This window comes from Embiotoca jacksoni, unplaced genomic scaffold (assembly GCF_022577435.1).
Source record: "Embiotoca jacksoni isolate LCO1_2020_lvr unplaced genomic scaffold, fEmbJac1.0.p SCAF_57, whole genome shotgun sequence".
NCBI lineage: Eukaryota > Metazoa > Chordata > Actinopteri > Embiotocidae > Embiotoca > Embiotoca jacksoni.
In genome coordinates, this window is record NW_027185411.1 from 16,876 (window position 1) to 34,610 (window position 17,735).

At 46.5% G+C, this 17,735-nt stretch overlaps 1 protein-coding gene across 1 annotated transcript in view; it reads right to left on the bottom strand.

Annotated features, from left to right (window-relative positions):
* The window catches only part of LOC138212548 (uncharacterized), a 44,591-nt gene that overhangs the window by 2,033 nt on the left and 24,823 nt on the right, over positions 1-17,735 (bottom strand). The window contains exons 93-154 of the mRNA XM_069172978.1: positions 17,505-17,704; positions 17,301-17,413; positions 17,006-17,112; positions 16,690-16,866; positions 16,186-16,394; positions 15,995-16,089; positions 15,858-15,883; positions 15,670-15,691; positions 15,548-15,575; positions 15,358-15,442; positions 15,078-15,224; positions 14,782-14,993; positions 14,576-14,679; positions 14,360-14,481; positions 14,088-14,255; positions 13,681-13,880; positions 13,477-13,589; positions 13,182-13,288; positions 12,866-13,042; positions 12,362-12,570; positions 12,171-12,265; positions 11,724-11,751; positions 11,534-11,618; positions 11,254-11,400; positions 10,958-11,169; positions 10,752-10,855; positions 10,536-10,657; positions 10,264-10,431; positions 9,857-10,056; positions 9,653-9,765; positions 9,358-9,464; positions 9,042-9,218; positions 8,538-8,746; positions 8,347-8,441; positions 7,900-7,927; positions 7,710-7,794; positions 7,430-7,576; positions 7,134-7,345; positions 6,928-7,031; positions 6,712-6,833; positions 6,440-6,607; positions 6,033-6,232; positions 5,829-5,941; positions 5,534-5,640; positions 5,218-5,394; positions 4,714-4,922; positions 4,523-4,617; positions 4,076-4,103; positions 3,886-3,970; positions 3,606-3,752; positions 3,310-3,521; positions 3,104-3,207; positions 2,888-3,009; positions 2,616-2,783; positions 2,209-2,408; positions 2,005-2,117; positions 1,710-1,816; positions 1,394-1,570; positions 890-1,098; positions 699-793; positions 252-279; positions 62-146 (exon numbers count right to left, since the gene is read on the bottom strand). Of these exons, the coding sequence (XP_069029079.1) occupies positions 62-146; positions 252-279; positions 699-793; positions 890-1,098; positions 1,394-1,570; positions 1,710-1,816; positions 2,005-2,117; positions 2,209-2,408; positions 2,616-2,783; positions 2,888-3,009; positions 3,104-3,207; positions 3,310-3,521; positions 3,606-3,752; positions 3,886-3,970; positions 4,076-4,103; positions 4,523-4,617; positions 4,714-4,922; positions 5,218-5,394; positions 5,534-5,640; positions 5,829-5,941; positions 6,033-6,232; positions 6,440-6,607; positions 6,712-6,833; positions 6,928-7,031; positions 7,134-7,345; positions 7,430-7,576; positions 7,710-7,794; positions 7,900-7,927; positions 8,347-8,441; positions 8,538-8,746; positions 9,042-9,218; positions 9,358-9,464; positions 9,653-9,765; positions 9,857-10,056; positions 10,264-10,431; positions 10,536-10,657; positions 10,752-10,855; positions 10,958-11,169; positions 11,254-11,400; positions 11,534-11,618; positions 11,724-11,751; positions 12,171-12,265; positions 12,362-12,570; positions 12,866-13,042; positions 13,182-13,288; positions 13,477-13,589; positions 13,681-13,880; positions 14,088-14,255; positions 14,360-14,481; positions 14,576-14,679; positions 14,782-14,993; positions 15,078-15,224; positions 15,358-15,442; positions 15,548-15,575; positions 15,670-15,691; positions 15,858-15,883; positions 15,995-16,089; positions 16,186-16,394; positions 16,690-16,866; positions 17,006-17,112; positions 17,301-17,413; positions 17,505-17,704 (8,130 nt within the window). The remainder of the gene's footprint in view (positions 1-61; positions 147-251; positions 280-698; positions 794-889; positions 1,099-1,393; positions 1,571-1,709; positions 1,817-2,004; positions 2,118-2,208; positions 2,409-2,615; positions 2,784-2,887; positions 3,010-3,103; positions 3,208-3,309; positions 3,522-3,605; positions 3,753-3,885; positions 3,971-4,075; positions 4,104-4,522; positions 4,618-4,713; positions 4,923-5,217; positions 5,395-5,533; positions 5,641-5,828; positions 5,942-6,032; positions 6,233-6,439; positions 6,608-6,711; positions 6,834-6,927; positions 7,032-7,133; positions 7,346-7,429; positions 7,577-7,709; positions 7,795-7,899; positions 7,928-8,346; positions 8,442-8,537; positions 8,747-9,041; positions 9,219-9,357; positions 9,465-9,652; positions 9,766-9,856; positions 10,057-10,263; positions 10,432-10,535; positions 10,658-10,751; positions 10,856-10,957; positions 11,170-11,253; positions 11,401-11,533; positions 11,619-11,723; positions 11,752-12,170; positions 12,266-12,361; positions 12,571-12,865; positions 13,043-13,181; positions 13,289-13,476; positions 13,590-13,680; positions 13,881-14,087; positions 14,256-14,359; positions 14,482-14,575; positions 14,680-14,781; positions 14,994-15,077; positions 15,225-15,357; positions 15,443-15,547; positions 15,576-15,669; positions 15,692-15,857; positions 15,884-15,994; positions 16,090-16,185; positions 16,395-16,689; positions 16,867-17,005; positions 17,113-17,300; positions 17,414-17,504; positions 17,705-17,735) is intronic.

Here is a 17,735-nt window from a genome sequence, read left to right on the forward strand (position 1 = left end):
ATGTTTTAAAGGCAGACTCATTTTTGGGGGGGGATTTACAGCTTGCATAAAACAATCTTACCGAGGAACAGGCGTGTTCAGTGATGGTAAAAGTGCACGGGCCGGTAGACGAATTGCCAGTTGACAAGGTTCCATCAAGTCGGGATCTGAAGAAAAGAATTAAACAGAAATCCATTGTCATCTTGGCAACGTTGCGTAAAAGAACTTTACCAATGCAAACGCAGCACCAGACAAAACAGCAATCCACCCACCTATTGACTGCAGCACAGATGAGGTCCGCTGAGAAAAAGACAACATTCACGTGTCAGACATTGGTACTTGAGAAGGTGATTGTGTCATCAAAGGTGAAATGTCTGGTATTTTGAAGACTTACCATCAACTGGGGTCTGCTTGCACTGGAGACAGATAAAATGTAATTGTTAGTCGAGTGGGAAAAGCTACTTCAGCTTCAAACACCTTGACCTGACCTCTATTTTCCAGTCACAGTGCCAAACCTGTGTCATGTAAATAGCAATCAAATGTTGAATAATTCATACAATACACCCATCGAATTCAACTTACCATGAAGGAATCTGGTATTGAGCAACCTGTTGTAGGGAGAAATAAAATGAAGGCATGGCATTAATGAAGTTGCCATCACAGTGGTGGTATTGGGCTTTCTGCAAAAAGTTTCTCAGCAGAGTGTTTTTGCCACGTACGTGTGAAAGTGTCCTTGAGTGACTTTACGCTTGATCTCACGTCACGTGAAAGAACCAGTGGCAGGGATTTCAAACTTTGCCGAAGACCGGTGAGTCTGACAGAAGAAAACAGAAATTATTGTGACTTTTCTGGTGCCACAGTCTGACATCATGGACACTCAACATATGACTTCAGAAGTAGCGTGTCTTACATAGCTGCGTAGGAAGCACAGCTGATGTCCCTGGGGAGCACCCGCAAGCTGTCAGGCTGGAGGCTCGCTATCACAACAGTCAAATGGACCTGGAACCAAAGCTGAAAGTCTTCAGGCTCAAAGTCTTCAAATTCAGGAGCAAGGGCTGTCAAGGTGAGGTTCAAGATGGTCTTTCGTACACCTGGATTCTCGATGAAGGTGATGTTTCTCTGGAAGCAAAAGGATTCACGTTGCTGTTCAGGAGGACATTTTACCTTTCTCAAATCAACGTGAAAATGACACCACGCTGGATGGCACATCTTTGTATTTTCCTGCATCGGAGGCATGACTGAAGCCACCATTGGCAACAATTCAGTCAAGAAGCAGATCACAACTGCATCGCATTGATTCAAATCTTGGCTCCTTATTCGCTGCCGCAAAAAGCTCCTTGAGCAAGATGTACATGGCAGGTTTCTCAACCAACTTATTGGCAAATAACATGGCAACGTTATGCTAAGCATTCACCTGTTTGTTGATGCTTGTGAAGGCCTCGAAAAACTCATTTAGCTGCTCGTCATCATCGGACTCTGTCAAGCTTTTGAACACCACGGTTACAACGGTCTCATTCTCCAAAGCGCCACTGTCGGGGTCCAAGATCAGCTCAGCCTTTTGCTGTGGTGAGAGGGTGTCTACAACTTCCACCTGATGATGGGAACAAAGAGAACGTATCGATTCCTTTTCTTTTTGACTCAGCAAAAGCCGCCCGGTCTGTGGAGGTTCCAAGCCCTGAACGATGTGCTGTTTTTCTCAAGAAACATTGGTAGTGAGATGTACAACTTACCCCAGAGATGCCGAAGGCTTTGAGCTCAGAGTAGGTTACGTAGATGGAAAATGGACCCAAGTTTCTTTCGATCCATTCTGCATCACTCGGATTTCCCTGCCTGCAACCTGAGGCACATAGACGGGCATTGGCATACGTGCAATTTGGTGCGCATATTTTGTCAACGAAACAAATGCATCAGTTCCATGGCCTGTTTCCTTCTCATGGCAAGTTCAGCATCATATTTCACAATTTCAAGTCCACGGGCAGGTCCACACAAGCAACCACCTGCCGCAGTTAACTGCATTAGACCTACCTGACTCGTTGACCCCTCTGGTGGAATTTTTCAGGTACTCCAGCAGAACCCTTGTGTTTTCTTCTTGTCTGTGCGAGGGCGTCTCGGTGAAAACTTTGGCGATCCCACTCAGACTACAAAAGATGGAGCAGAACGTTCTTACACAGTCCCTCGTCAGCATGTTTGTACTTTGGTGTGAGATGTTGTTGTTTAAGAGTTACTCACATGACTTGGTATCTCGTGCAGGAGATGTTTGAGGTTGCATTCTTGAGCATCATTGGTGTGAAACTTGGGAGGACGGGCAGCAGTTTAACATGGAACCACTCGTCCAAGTCCTCTTCAGTGAAGGCCGGCAAATGGGGACTGATGATGGCGAAGGTCCTATTCATTACACGGTCTCTCACAACAGGTTGGAAATCTGGGACCTGTCAAATTAGGACACCAGAGGAGGTCAACACCACAAGGTTCACATGTTGCAAATACGTCGCACAAGATGCCGGAAAGGATGCCATGAAGTACTTGATATTAATGATTCCCCTACAACTGATGTGGAGGTTTAGATTCATGTCTGAGTACTGACAATGCTCGGTTATAAGAGCCGGACTGTCCCACAACTTCAAGGAGTAGCCTACCTCTTCAGTTGCTGTCAGCTGTGTCAAGAATTCATCAACATTTTCCAGAGCGTCGCCCTCCTCGAGTCGCTCAAAAACACGATCGATTAGTTCTGTGTCATTCGAGGCCCCCGAGCTCAGTATCGACTGTGCCACCTGAGAAGGATTGAGCAATGGCAAGGAATCGGCCTGCAAGAGGGAATCAATACGGAGTCAAACATCAGTAATTGCAAAGCCATGAGCGAAAGATTTCAATTTTGGAGAAGATTTCTACGACTGCAGTTGCCACTCACGATGGAGAAGTTGGGATTGAGGGCTTGCAAATCCTCCAAGGTGGCAAAATTGGAGAAGTTGCCAAGGTTTACCCGCAGCCACTCTTCACTACGACCTGTGAAAGCTGAGACGCAGCCAGGATCTGCAAAAGACAAGGAAACAAAGAACATTGGCAGGGTAGGACCATGACATGTTACCGAGACATTGCCAAATTGAGCCCGAGTGCCTGTCTCTACCTGATGTGTCATTTCTTGACAGGAATGGTCTGATGAAATGAGTGAAGACTGCATGCTGTCTGTCACGGTCCATGGATGCCCTTTGGCTGCTGAGTGCCTGAATGCTAACATTGGAGAGAAGGCCTTTAACACCTGCACAACTAGAAAACGGCAGCTTTCTCTGCAATCGTGTTGACAGTGGAGAAACATATGGCATATTTGCTTACACAGTGCGGTACGTCACGCAGCTGAAGTTGTTGGAGCTCAGGCAGAATAGGAAGTTGGAGGATGGAGAGGCCAGAAACGGTCGGATCTTATTCCGGAACCATCTGTCGACAAAATTCTTGTCCTGCAGTTGTGCCTGGGTGAAGTTGGCAATTCTCACCTCTCCAAGAGCCTCGAGAGCATGTGCCAAGTTTGGCTTGCTGTTGTTGGGGGCCTAGAATCGGAAAAAGCGTTTCGGTTGGACACAAACTTCCCGCGGGGAAAAACTATCGTCGTGAAATTGTGGGACTGAATTTACCATGGTAGCGAATGTCTCAAGAGCCTGGTCCAGCGCAGGAGAAACTTTTTGGAAGAAAAGCTTCCAGACTTCTACCGGGTACACCCTTTGGCTTTCCAGTGAGCATTTCATCAGTGTGACCAAGCTGCTGGCATCGAGATGTGTAGCCTTGGGAAAACAAAGATGACCAGAAGTACGGTCAATCACTCCGAACTTAAAGATATTTGCCTCAGGATCTTAATGTTTTAAAGGCAGACTCATTTTTGGGGGGGGATTTACAGCTTGCATAAAACAATCTTACCGAGGAACAGGCGTGTTCAGTGATGGTAAAAGTGCACGGGCCGGTAGACGAATTGCCAGTTGACAAGGTTCCATCAAGTCGGGATCTGAAGAAAAGAATTAAACAGAAATCCATTGTCATCTTGGCAACGTTGCGTAAAAGAACTTTACCAATGCAAACGCAGCACCAGACAAAACAGCAATCCACCCACCTATTGACTGCAGCACAGATGAGGTCCGCTGAGAAAAAGACAACATTCACGTGTCAGACATTGGTACTTGAGAAGGTGATTGTGTCATCAAAGGTGAAATGTCTGGTATTTTGAAGACTTACCATCAACTGGGGTCTGCTTGCACTGGAGACAGATAAAATGTAATTGTTAGTCGAGTGGGAAAAGCTACTTCAGCTTCAAACACCTTGACCTGACCTCTATTTTCCAGTCACAGTGCCAAACCTGTGTCATGTAAATAGCAATCAAATGTTGAATAATTCATACAATACACCCATCGAATTCAACTTACCATGAAGGAATCTGGTATTGAGCAACCTGTTGTAGGGAGAAATAAAATGAAGGCATGGCATTAATGAAGTTGCCATCACAGTGGTGGTATTGGGCTTTCTGCAAAAAGTTTCTCAGCAGAGTGTTTTTGCCACGTACGTGTGAAAGTGTCCTTGAGTGACTTTACGCTTGATCTCACGTCACGTGAAAGAACCAGTGGCAGGGATTTCAAACTTTGCCGAAGACCGGTGAGTCTGACAGAAGAAAACAGAAATTATTGTGACTTTTCTGGTGCCACAGTCTGACATCATGGACACTCAACATATGACTTCAGAAGTAGCGTGTCTTACATAGCTGCGTAGGAAGCACAGCTGATGTCCCTGGGGAGCACCCGCAAGCTGTCAGGCTGGAGGCTCGCTATCACAACAGTCAAATGGACCTGGAACCAAAGCTGAAAGTCTTCAGGCTCAAAGTCTTCAAATTCAGGAGCAAGGGCTGTCAAGGTGAGGTTCAAGATGGTCTTTCGTACACCTGGATTCTCGATGAAGGTGATGTTTCTCTGGAAGCAAAAGGATTCACGTTGCTGTTCAGGAGGACATTTTACCTTTCTCAAATCAACGTGAAAATGACACCACGCTGGATGGCACATCTTTGTATTTTCCTGCATCGGAGGCATGACTGAAGCCACCATTGGCAACAATTCAGTCAAGAAGCAGATCACAACTGCATCGCATTGATTCAAATCTTGGCTCCTTATTCGCTGCCGCAAAAAGCTCCTTGAGCAAGATGTACATGGCAGGTTTCTCAACCAACTTATTGGCAAATAACATGGCAACGTTATGCTAAGCATTCACCTGTTTGTTGATGCTTGTGAAGGCCTCGAAAAACTCATTTAGCTGCTCGTCATCATCGGACTCTGTCAAGCTTTTGAACACCACGGTTACAACGGTCTCATTCTCCAAAGCGCCACTGTCGGGGTCCAAGATCAGCTCAGCCTTTTGCTGTGGTGAGAGGGTGTCTACAACTTCCACCTGATGATGGGAACAAAGAGAACGTATCGATTCCTTTTCTTTTTGACTCAGCAAAAGCCGCCCGGTCTGTGGAGGTTCCAAGCCCTGAACGATGTGCTGTTTTTCTCAAGAAACATTGGTAGTGAGATGTACAACTTACCCCAGAGATGCCGAAGGCTTTGAGCTCAGAGTAGGTTACGTAGATGGAAAATGGACCCAAGTTTCTTTCGATCCATTCTGCATCACTCGGATTTCCCTGCCTGCAACCTGAGGCACATAGACGGGCATTGGCATACGTGCAATTTGGTGCGCATATTTTGTCAACGAAACAAATGCATCAGTTCCATGGCCTGTTTCCTTCTCATGGCAAGTTCAGCATCATATTTCACAATTTCAAGTCCACGGGCAGGTCCACACAAGCAACCACCTGCCGCAGTTAACTGCATTAGACCTACCTGACTCGTTGACCCCTCTGGTGGAATTTTTCAGGTACTCCAGCAGAACCCTTGTGTTTTCTTCTTGTCTGTGCGAGGGCGTCTCGGTGAAAACTTTGGCGATCCCACTCAGACTACAAAAGATGGAGCAGAACGTTCTTACACAGTCCCTCGTCAGCATGTTTGTACTTTGGTGTGAGATGTTGTTGTTTAAGAGTTACTCACATGACTTGGTATCTCGTGCAGGAGATGTTTGAGGTTGCATTCTTGAGCATCATTGGTGTGAAACTTGGGAGGACGGGCAGCAGTTTAACATGGAACCACTCGTCCAAGTCCTCTTCAGTGAAGGCCGGCAAATGGGGACTGATGATGGCGAAGGTCCTATTCATTACACGGTCTCTCACAACAGGTTGGAAATCTGGGACCTGTCAAATTAGGACACCAGAGGAGGTCAACACCACAAGGTTCACATGTTGCAAATACGTCGCACAAGATGCCGGAAAGGATGCCATGAAGTACTTGATATTAATGATTCCCCTACAACTGATGTGGAGGTTTAGATTCATGTCTGAGTACTGACAATGCTCGGTTATAAGAGCCGGACTGTCCCACAACTTCAAGGAGTAGCCTACCTCTTCAGTTGCTGTCAGCTGTGTCAAGAATTCATCAACATTTTCCAGAGCGTCGCCCTCCTCGAGTCGCTCAAAAACACGATCGATTAGTTCTGTGTCATTCGAGGCCCCCGAGCTCAGTATCGACTGTGCCACCTGAGAAGGATTGAGCAATGGCAAGGAATCGGCCTGCAAGAGGGAATCAATACGGAGTCAAACATCAGTAATTGCAAAGCCATGAGCGAAAGATTTCAATTTTGGAGAAGATTTCTACGACTGCAGTTGCCACTCACGATGGAGAAGTTGGGATTGAGGGCTTGCAAATCCTCCAAGGTGGCAAAATTGGAGAAGTTGCCAAGGTTTACCCGCAGCCACTCTTCACTACGACCTGTGAAAGCTGAGACGCAGCCAGGATCTGCAAAAGACAAGGAAACAAAGAACATTGGCAGGGTAGGACCATGACATGTTACCGAGACATTGCCAAATTGAGCCCGAGTGCCTGTCTCTACCTGATGTGTCATTTCTTGACAGGAATGGTCTGATGAAATGAGTGAAGACTGCATGCTGTCTGTCACGGTCCATGGATGCCCTTTGGCTGCTGAGTGCCTGAATGCTAACATTGGAGAGAAGGCCTTTAACACCTGCACAACTAGAAAACGGCAGCTTTCTCTGCAATCGTGTTGACAGTGGAGAAACATATGGCATATTTGCTTACACAGTGCGGTACGTCACGCAGCTGAAGTTGTTGGAGCTCAGGCAGAATAGGAAGTTGGAGGATGGAGAGGCCAGAAACGGTCGGATCTTATTCCGGAACCATCTGTCGACAAAATTCTTGTCCTGCAGTTGTGCCTGGGTGAAGTTGGCAATTCTCACCTCTCCAAGAGCCTCGAGAGCATGTGCCAAGTTTGGCTTGCTGTTGTTGGGGGCCTAGAATCGGAAAAAGCGTTTCGGTTGGACACAAACTTCCCGCGGGGAAAAACTATCGTCGTGAAATTGTGGGACTGAATTTACCATGGTAGCGAATGTCTCAAGAGCCTGGTCCAGCGCAGGAGAAACTTTTTGGAAGAAAAGCTTCCAGACTTCTACCGGGTACACCCTTTGGCTTTCCAGTGAGCATTTCATCAGTGTGACCAAGCTGCTGGCATCGAGATGTGTAGCCTTGGGAAAACAAAGATGACCAGAAGTACGGTCAACCACTCCGAACTTAAAGATATTTGCCTCAGGATCTTAATGTTTTAAAGGCAGACTCATTTTTGGGGGGGGATTTACAGCTTGCATAAAACAATCTTACCGAGGAACAGGCGTGTTCAGTGATGGTAAAAGTGCACGGGCCGGTAGACGAATTGCCAGTTGACAAGGTTCCATCAAGTCGGGATCTGAAGAAAAGAATTAAACAGAAATCCATTGTCATCTTGGCAACGTTGCGTAAAAGAACTTTACCAATGCAAACGCAGCACCAGACAAAACAGCAATCCACCCACCTATTGACTGCAGCACAGATGAGGTCCGCTGAGAAAAAGACAACATTCACGTGTCAGACATTGGTACTTGAGAAGGTGATTGTGTCATCAAAGGTGAAATGTCTGGTATTTTGAAGACTTACCATCAACTGGGGTCTGCTTGCACTGGAGACAGATAAAATGTAATTGTTAGTCGAGTGGGAAAAGCTACTTCAGCTTCAAACACCTTGACCTGACCTCTATTTTCCAGTCACAGTGCCAAACCTGTGTCATGTAAATAGCAATCAAATGTTGAATAATTCATACAATACACCCATCGAATTCAACTTACCATGAAGGAATCTGGTATTGAGCAACCTGTTGTAGGGAGAAATAAAATGAAGGCATGGCATTAATGAAGTTGCCATCACAGTGGTGGTATTGGGCTTTCTGCAAAAAGTTTCTCAGCAGAGTGTTTTTGCCACGTACGTGTGAAAGTGTCCTTGAGTGACTTTACGCTTGATCTCACGTCACGTGAAAGAACCAGTGGCAGGGATTTCAAACTTTGCCGAAGACCGGTGAGTCTGACAGAAGAAAACAGAAATTATTGTGACTTTTCTGGTGCCACAGTCTGACATCATGGACACTCAACATATGACTTCAGAAGTAGCGTGTCTTACATAGCTGCGTAGGAAGCACAGCTGATGTCCCTGGGGAGCACCCGCAAGCTGTCAGGCTGGAGGCTCGCTATCACAACAGTCAAATGGACCTGGAACCAAAGCTGAAAGTCTTCAGGCTCAAAGTCTTCAAATTCAGGAGCAAGGGCTGTCAAGGTGAGGTTCAAGATGGTCTTTCGTACACCTGGATTCTCGATGAAGGTGATGTTTCTCTGGAAGCAAAAGGATTCACGTTGCTGTTCAGGAGGACATTTTACCTTTCTCAAATCAACGTGAAAATGACACCACGCTGGATGGCACATCTTTGTATTTTCCTGCATCGGAGGCATGACTGAAGCCACCATTGGCAACAATTCAGTCAAGAAGCAGATCACAACTGCATCGCATTGATTCAAATCTTGGCTCCTTATTCGCTGCCGCAAAAAGCTCCTTGAGCAAGATGTACATGGCAGGTTTCTCAACCAACTTATTGGCAAATAACATGGCAACGTTATGCTAAGCATTCACCTGTTTGTTGATGCTTGTGAAGGCCTCGAAAAACTCATTTAGCTGCTCGTCATCATCGGACTCTGTCAAGCTTTTGAACACCACGGTTACAACGGTCTCATTCTCCAAAGCGCCACTGTCGGGGTCCAAGATCAGCTCAGCCTTTTGCTGTGGTGAGAGGGTGTCTACAACTTCCACCTGATGATGGGAACAAAGAGAACGTATCGATTCCTTTTCTTTTTGACTCAGCAAAAGCCGCCCGGTCTGTGGAGGTTCCAAGCCCTGAACGATGTGCTGTTTTTCTCAAGAAACATTGGTAGTGAGATGTACAACTTACCCCAGAGATGCCGAAGGCTTTGAGCTCAGAGTAGGTTACGTAGATGGAAAATGGACCCAAGTTTCTTTCGATCCATTCTGCATCACTCGGATTTCCCTGCCTGCAACCTGAGGCACATAGACGGGCATTGGCATACGTGCAATTTGGTGCGCATATTTTGTCAACGAAACAAATGCATCAGTTCCATGGCCTGTTTCCTTCTCATGGCAAGTTCAGCATCATATTTCACAATTTCAAGTCCACGGGCAGGTCCACACAAGCAACCACCTGCCGCAGTTAACTGCATTAGACCTACCTGACTCGTTGACCCCTCTGGTGGAATTTTTCAGGTACTCCAGCAGAACCCTTGTGTTTTCTTCTTGTCTGTGCGAGGGCGTCTCGGTGAAAACTTTGGCGATCCCACTCAGACTACAAAAGATGGAGCAGAACGTTCTTACACAGTCCCTCGTCAGCATGTTTGTACTTTGGTGTGAGATGTTGTTGTTTAAGAGTTACTCACATGACTTGGTATCTCGTGCAGGAGATGTTTGAGGTTGCATTCTTGAGCATCATTGGTGTGAAACTTGGGAGGACGGGCAGCAGTTTAACATGGAACCACTCGTCCAAGTCCTCTTCAGTGAAGGCCGGCAAATGGGGACTGATGATGGCGAAGGTCCTATTCATTACACGGTCTCTCACAACAGGTTGGAAATCTGGGACCTGTCAAATTAGGACACCAGAGGAGGTCAACACCACAAGGTTCACATGTTGCAAATACGTCGCACAAGATGCCGGAAAGGATGCCATGAAGTACTTGATATTAATGATTCCCCTACAACTGATGTGGAGGTTTAGATTCATGTCTGAGTACTGACAATGCTCGGTTATAAGAGCCGGACTGTCCCACAACTTCAAGGAGTAGCCTACCTCTTCAGTTGCTGTCAGCTGTGTCAAGAATTCATCAACATTTTCCAGAGCGTCGCCCTCCTCGAGTCGCTCAAAAACACGATCGATTAGTTCTGTGTCATTCGAGGCCCCCGAGCTCAGTATCGACTGTGCCACCTGAGAAGGATTGAGCAATGGCAAGGAATCGGCCTGCAAGAGGGAATCAATACGGAGTCAAACATCAGTAATTGCAAAGCCATGAGCGAAAGATTTCAATTTTGGAGAAGATTTCTACGACTGCAGTTGCCACTCACGATGGAGAAGTTGGGATTGAGGGCTTGCAAATCCTCCAAGGTGGCAAAATTGGAGAAGTTGCCAAGGTTTACCCGCAGCCACTCTTCACTACGACCTGTGAAAGCTGAGACGCAGCCAGGATCTGCAAAAGACAAGGAAACAAAGAACATTGGCAGGGTAGGACCATGACATGTTACCGAGACATTGCCAAATTGAGCCCGAGTGCCTGTCTCTACCTGATGTGTCATTTCTTGACAGGAATGGTCTGATGAAATGAGTGAAGACTGCATGCTGTCTGTCACGGTCCATGGATGCCCTTTGGCTGCTGAGTGCCTGAATGCTAACATTGGAGAGAAGGCCTTTAACACCTGCACAACTAGAAAACGGCAGCTTTCTCTGCAATCGTGTTGACAGTGGAGAAACATATGGCATATTTGCTTACACAGTGCGGTACGTCACGCAGCTGAAGTTGTTGGAGCTCAGGCAGAATAGGAAGTTGGAGGATGGAGAGGCCAGAAACGGTCGGATCTTATTCCGGAACCATCTGTCGACAAAATTCTTGTCCTGCAGTTGTGCCTGGGTGAAGTTGGCAATTCTCACCTCTCCAAGAGCCTCGAGAGCATGTGCCAAGTTTGGCTTGCTGTTGTTGGGGGCCTAGAATCGGAAAAAGCGTTTCGGTTGGACACAAACTTCCCGCGGGGAAAAACTATCGTCGTGAAATTGTGGGACTGAATTTACCATGGTAGCGAATGTCTCAAGAGCCTGGTCCAGCGCAGGAGAAACTTTTTGGAAGAAAAGCTTCCAGACTTCTACCGGGTACACCCTTTGGCTTTCCAGTGAGCATTTCATCAGTGTGACCAAGCTGCTGGCATCGAGATGTGTAGCCTTGGGAAAACAAAGATGACCAGAAGTACGGTCAACCACTCCGAACTTAAAGATATTTGCCTCAGGATCTTAATGTTTTAAAGGCAGACTCATTTTTGGGGGGGGATTTACAGCTTGCATAAAACAATCTTACCGAGGAACAGGCGTGTTCAGTGATGGTAAAAGTGCACGGGCCGGTAGACGAATTGCCAGTTGACAAGGTTCCATCAAGTCGGGATCTGAAGAAAAGAATTAAACAGAAATCCATTGTCATCTTGGCAACGTTGCGTAAAAGAACTTTACCAATGCAAACGCAGCACCAGACAAAACAGCAATCCACCCACCTATTGACTGCAGCACAGATGAGGTCCGCTGAGAAAAAGACAACATTCACGTGTCAGACATTGGTACTTGAGAAGGTGATTGTGTCATCAAAGGTGAAATGTCTGGTATTTTGAAGACTTACCATCAACTGGGGTCTGCTTGCACTGGAGACAGATAAAATGTAATTGTTAGTCGAGTGGGAAAAGCTACTTCAGCTTCAAACACCTTGACCTGACCTCTATTTTCCAGTCACAGTGCCAAACCTGTGTCATGTAAATAGCAATCAAATGTTGAATAATTCATACAATACACCCATCGAATTCAACTTACCATGAAGGAATCTGGTATTGAGCAACCTGTTGTAGGGAGAAATAAAATGAAGGCATGGCATTAATGAAGTTGCCATCACAGTGGTGGTATTGGGCTTTCTGCAAAAAGTTTCTCAGCAGAGTGTTTTTGCCACGTACGTGTGAAAGTGTCCTTGAGTGACTTTACGCTTGATCTCACGTCACGTGAAAGAACCAGTGGCAGGGATTTCAAACTTTGCCGAAGACCGGTGAGTCTGACAGAAGAAAACAGAAATTATTGTGACTTTTCTGGTGCCACAGTCTGACATCATGGACACTCAACATATGACTTCAGAAGTAGCGTGTCTTACATAGCTGCGTAGGAAGCACAGCTGATGTCCCTGGGGAGCACCCGCAAGCTGTCAGGCTGGAGGCTCGCTATCACAACAGTCAAATGGACCTGGAACCAAAGCTGAAAGTCTTCAGGCTCAAAGTCTTCAAATTCAGGAGCAAGGGCTGTCAAGGTGAGGTTCAAGATGGTCTTTCGTACACCTGGATTCTCGATGAAGGTGATGTTTCTCTGGAAGCAAAAGGATTCACGTTGCTGTTCAGGAGGACATTTTACCTTTCTCAAATCAACGTGAAAATGACACCACGCTGGATGGCACATCTTTGTATTTTCCTGCATCGGAGGCATGACTGAAGCCACCATTGGCAACAATTCAGTCAAGAAGCAGATCACAACTGCATCGCATTGATTCAAATCTTGGCTCCTTATTCGCTGCCGCAAAAAGCTCCTTGAGCAAGATGTACATGGCAGGTTTCTCAACCAACTTATTGGCAAATAACATGGCAACGTTATGCTAAGCATTCACCTGTTTGTTGATGCTTGTGAAGGCCTCGAAAAACTCATTTAGCTGCTCGTCATCATCGGACTCTGTCAAGCTTTTGAACACCACGGTTACAACGGTCTCATTCTCCAAAGCGCCACTGTCGGGGTCCAAGATCAGCTCAGCCTTTTGCTGTGGTGAGAGGGTGTCTACAACTTCCACCTGATGATGGGAACAAAGAGAACGTATCGATTCCTTTTCTTTTTGACTCAGCAAAAGCCGCCCGGTCTGTGGAGGTTCCAAGCCCTGAACGATGTGCTGTTTTTCTCAAGAAACATTGGTAGTGAGATGTACAACTTACCCCAGAGATGCCGAAGGCTTTGAGCTCAGAGTAGGTTACGTAGATGGAAAATGGACCCAAGTTTCTTTCGATCCATTCTGCATCACTCGGATTTCCCTGCCTGCAACCTGAGGCACATAGACGGGCATTGGCATACGTGCAATTTGGTGCGCATATTTTGTCAACGAAACAAATGCATCAGTTCCATGGCCTGTTTCCTTCTCATGGCAAGTTCAGCATCATATTTCACAATTTCAAGTCCACGGGCAGGTCCACACAAGCAACCACCTGCCGCAGTTAACTGCATTAGACCTACCTGACTCGTTGACCCCTCTGGTGGAATTTTTCAGGTACTCCAGCAGAACCCTTGTGTTTTCTTCTTGTCTGTGCGAGGGCGTCTCGGTGAAAACTTTGGCGATCCCACTCAGACTACAAAAGATGGAGCAGAACGTTCTTACACAGTCCCTCGTCAGCATGTTTGTACTTTGGTGTGAGATGTTGTTGTTTAAGAGTTACTCACATGACTTGGTATCTCGTGCAGGAGATGTTTGAGGTTGCATTCTTGAGCATCATTGGTGTGAAACTTGGGAGGACGGGCAGCAGTTTAACATGGAACCACTCGTCCAAGTCCTCTTCAGTGAAGGCCGGCAAATGGGGACTGATGATGGCGAAGGTCCTATTCATTACACGGTCTCTCACAACAGGTTGGAAATCTGGGACCTGTCAAATTAGGACACCAGAGGAGGTCAACACCACAAGGTTCACATGTTGCAAATACGTCGCACAAGATGCCGGAAAGGATGCCATGAAGTACTTGATATTAATGATTCCCCTACAACTGATGTGGAGGTTTAGATTCATGTCTGAGTACTGACAATGCTCGGTTATAAGAGCCGGACTGTCCCACAACTTCAAGGAGTAGCCTACCTCTTCAGTTGCTGTCAGCTGTGTCAAGAATTCATCAACATTTTCCAGAGCGTCGCCCTCCTCGAGTCGCTCAAAAACACGATCGATTAGTTCTGTGTCATTCGAGGCCCCCGAGCTCAGTATCGACTGTGCCACCTGAGAAGGATTGAGCAATGGCAAGGAATCGGCCTGCAAGAGGGAATCAATACGGAGTCAAACATCAGTAATTGCAAAGCCATGAGCGAAAGATTTCAATTTTGGAGAAGATTTCTACGACTGCAGTTGCCACTCACGATGGAGAAGTTGGGATTGAGGGCTTGCAAATCCTCCAAGGTGGCAAAATTGGAGAAGTTGCCAAGGTTTACCCGCAGCCACTCTTCACTACGACCTGTGAAAGCTGAGACGCAGCCAGGATCTGCAAAAGACAAGGAAACAAAGAACATTGGCAGGGTAGGACCATGACATGTTACCGAGACATTGCCAAATTGAGCCCGAGTGCCTGTCTCTACCTGATGTGTCATTTCTTGACAGGAATGGTCTGATGAAATGAGTGAAGACTGCATGCTGTCTGTCACGGTCCATGGATGCCCTTTGGCTGCTGAGTGCCTGAATGCTAACATTGGAGAGAAGGCCTTTAACACCTGCACAACTAGAAAACGGCAGCTTTCTCTGCAATCGTGTTGACAGTGGAGAAACATATGGCATATTTGCTTACACAGTGCGGTACGTCACGCAGCTGAAGTTGTTGGAGCTCAGGCAGAATAGGAAGTTGGAGGATGGAGAGGCCAGAAACGGTCGGATCTTATTCCGGAACCATCTGTCGACAAAATTCTTGTCCTGCAGTTGTGCCTGGGTGAAGTTGGCAATTCTCACCTCTCCAAGAGCCTCGAGAGCATGTGCCAAGTTTGGCTTGCTGTTGTTGGGGGCCTAGAATCGGAAAAAGCGTTTCGGTTGGACACAAACTTCCCGCGGGGAAAAACTATCGTCGTGAAATTGTGGGACTGAATTTACCATGGTAGCGAATGTCTCAAGAGCCTGGTCCAGCGCAGGAGAAACTTTTTGGAAGAAAAGCTTCCAGACTTCTACCGGGTACACCCTTTGGCTTTCCAGTGAGCATTTCATCAGTGTGACCAAGCTGCTGGCATCGAGATGTGTAGCCTTGGGAAAACAAAGATGACCAGAAGTACGGTCAATCACTCCGAACTTAAAGATATTTGCCTCAGGATCTTAATGTTTTAAAGGCAGACTCATTTTTGGGGGGGGATTTACAGCTTGCATAAAACAATCTTACCGAGGAACAGGCGTGTTCAGTGATGGTAAAAGTGCACGGGCCGGTAGACGAATTGCCAGTTGACAAGGTTCCATCAAGTCGGGATCTGAAGAAAAGAATTAAACAGAAATCCATTGTCATCTTGGCAACGTTGCGTAAAAGAACTTTACCAATGCAAACGCAGCACCAGACAAAACAGCAATCCACCCACCTATTGACTGCAGCACAGATGAGGTCCGCTGAGAAAAAGACAACATTCACGTGTCAGACATTGGTACTTGAGAAGGTGATTGTGTCATCAAAGGTGAAATGTCTGGTATTTTGAAGACTTACCATCAACTGGGGTCTGCTTGCACTGGAGACAGATAAAATGTAATTGTTAGTCGAGTGGGAAAAGCTACTTCAGCTTCAAACACCTTGACCTGACCTCTATTTTCCAGTCACAGTGCCAAACCTGTGTCATGTAAATAGCAATCAAATGTTGAATAATTCATACAATACACCCATCGAATTCAACTTACCATGAAGGAAGCTGGTATTGAGCAACCTGTTGTAGGGAGAAATAAAATGAAGGCATGGCATTAATGAAGTTGCCATCACAGTGGTGGTATTGGGCTTTCTGCAAAAAGTTTCTCAGCAGAGTGTTTTTGCCACGTACGTGTGAAAGTGTCCTTGAGTGACTTTACGCTTGATCTCACGTCACGTGAAAGAACCAGTGGCAGGGATTTCAAACTTTGCCGAAGACCGGTGAGTCTGACAGAAGAAAACAGAAATTATTGTGACTTTTCTGGTGCCACAGTCTGACATCATGGACACTCAACATATGACTTCAGAAGTAGCGTGTCTTACATAGCTGCGTAGGAAGCACAGCTGATGTCCCTGGGGAGCACCCGCAAGCTGTCAGGCTGGAGGCTCGCTATCACAACAGTCAAATGGACCTGGAACCAAAGCTGAAAGTCTTCAGGCTCAAAGTCTTCAAATTCAGGAGCAAGGGCTGTCAAGGTGAGGTTCAAGATGGTCTTTCGTACACCTGGATTCTCGATGAAGGTGATGTTTCTCTGGAAGCAAAAGGATTCACGTTGCTGTTCAGGAGGACATTTTACCTTTCTCAAATCAACGTGAAAATGACACCACGCTGGATGGCACATCTTTGTATTTTCCTGCATCGGAGGCATGACTGAAGCCACCATTGGCAACAATTCAGTCAAGAAGCAGATCACAACTGCATCGCATTGATTCAAATCTTGGCTCCTTATTCGCTGCCGCAAAAAGCTCCTTGAGCAAGATGTACATGGCAGGTTTCTCAACCAACTTATTGGCAAATAACATGGCAACGTTATGCTAAGCATTCACCTGTTTGTTGATGCTTGTGAAGGCCTCGAAAAACTCATTTAGCTGCTCGTCATCATCGGACTCTGTCAAGCTTTTGAACACCACGGTTACAACGGTCTCATTCTCCAAAGCGCCACTGTCGGGGTCCAAGATCAGCTCAGCCTTTTGCTGTGGTGAGAGGGTGTCTACAACTTCCACCTGATGATGGGAACAAAGAGAACGTATCGATTCCTTTTCTTTTTGACTCAGCAAAAGCCGCCCGGTCTGTGGAGGTTCCAAGCCCTGAACGATGTGCTGTTTTTCTCAAGAAACATTGGTAGTGAGATGTACAACTTACCCCAGAGATGCCGAAGGCTTTGAGCTCAGAGTAGGTTACGTAGATGGAAAATGGACCCAAGTTTCTTTCGATCCATTCTGCATCACTCGGATTTCCCTGCCTGCAACCTGAGGCACATAGACGGGCATTGGCATACGTGCAATTTGGTGCGCATATTTTGTCAACGAAACAAATGCATCAGTTCCATGGCCTGTTTCCTTCTCATGGCAAGTTCAGCATCATATTTCACAATTTCAAGTCCACGGGCAGGTCCACACAAGCAACCACCTGCCGCAGTTAACTGCATTAGACCTACCTGACTCGTTGACCCCTCTGGTGGAATTTTTCAGGTACTCCAGCAGAACCCTTGTGTTTTCTTCTTGTCTGTGCGAGGGCGTCTCGGTGAAAACTTTGGCGATCCCACTCAGACTACAAAAGATGGAGCAGAACGTTCTTACACAGTCCCTCGTCAGCATGTTTGTACTTTGGTGTGAGATGTTGTTGTTTAAGAGTTACTCACATGACTTGGTATCTCGTGCAGGAGATGTTTGAGGTTGCATTCTTGAGCATCATTGGTGTGAAACTTGGGAGGACGGGCAGCAGTTTAACATGGAACCACTCGTCCAAGTCCTCTTCAGTGAAGGCCGGCAAATGGGGACTGATGATGGCGAAGGTCCTATTCATTACACGGTCTCTCACAACAGGTTGGAAATCTGGGACCTGTCAAATTAGGACACCAGAGGAGGTCAAC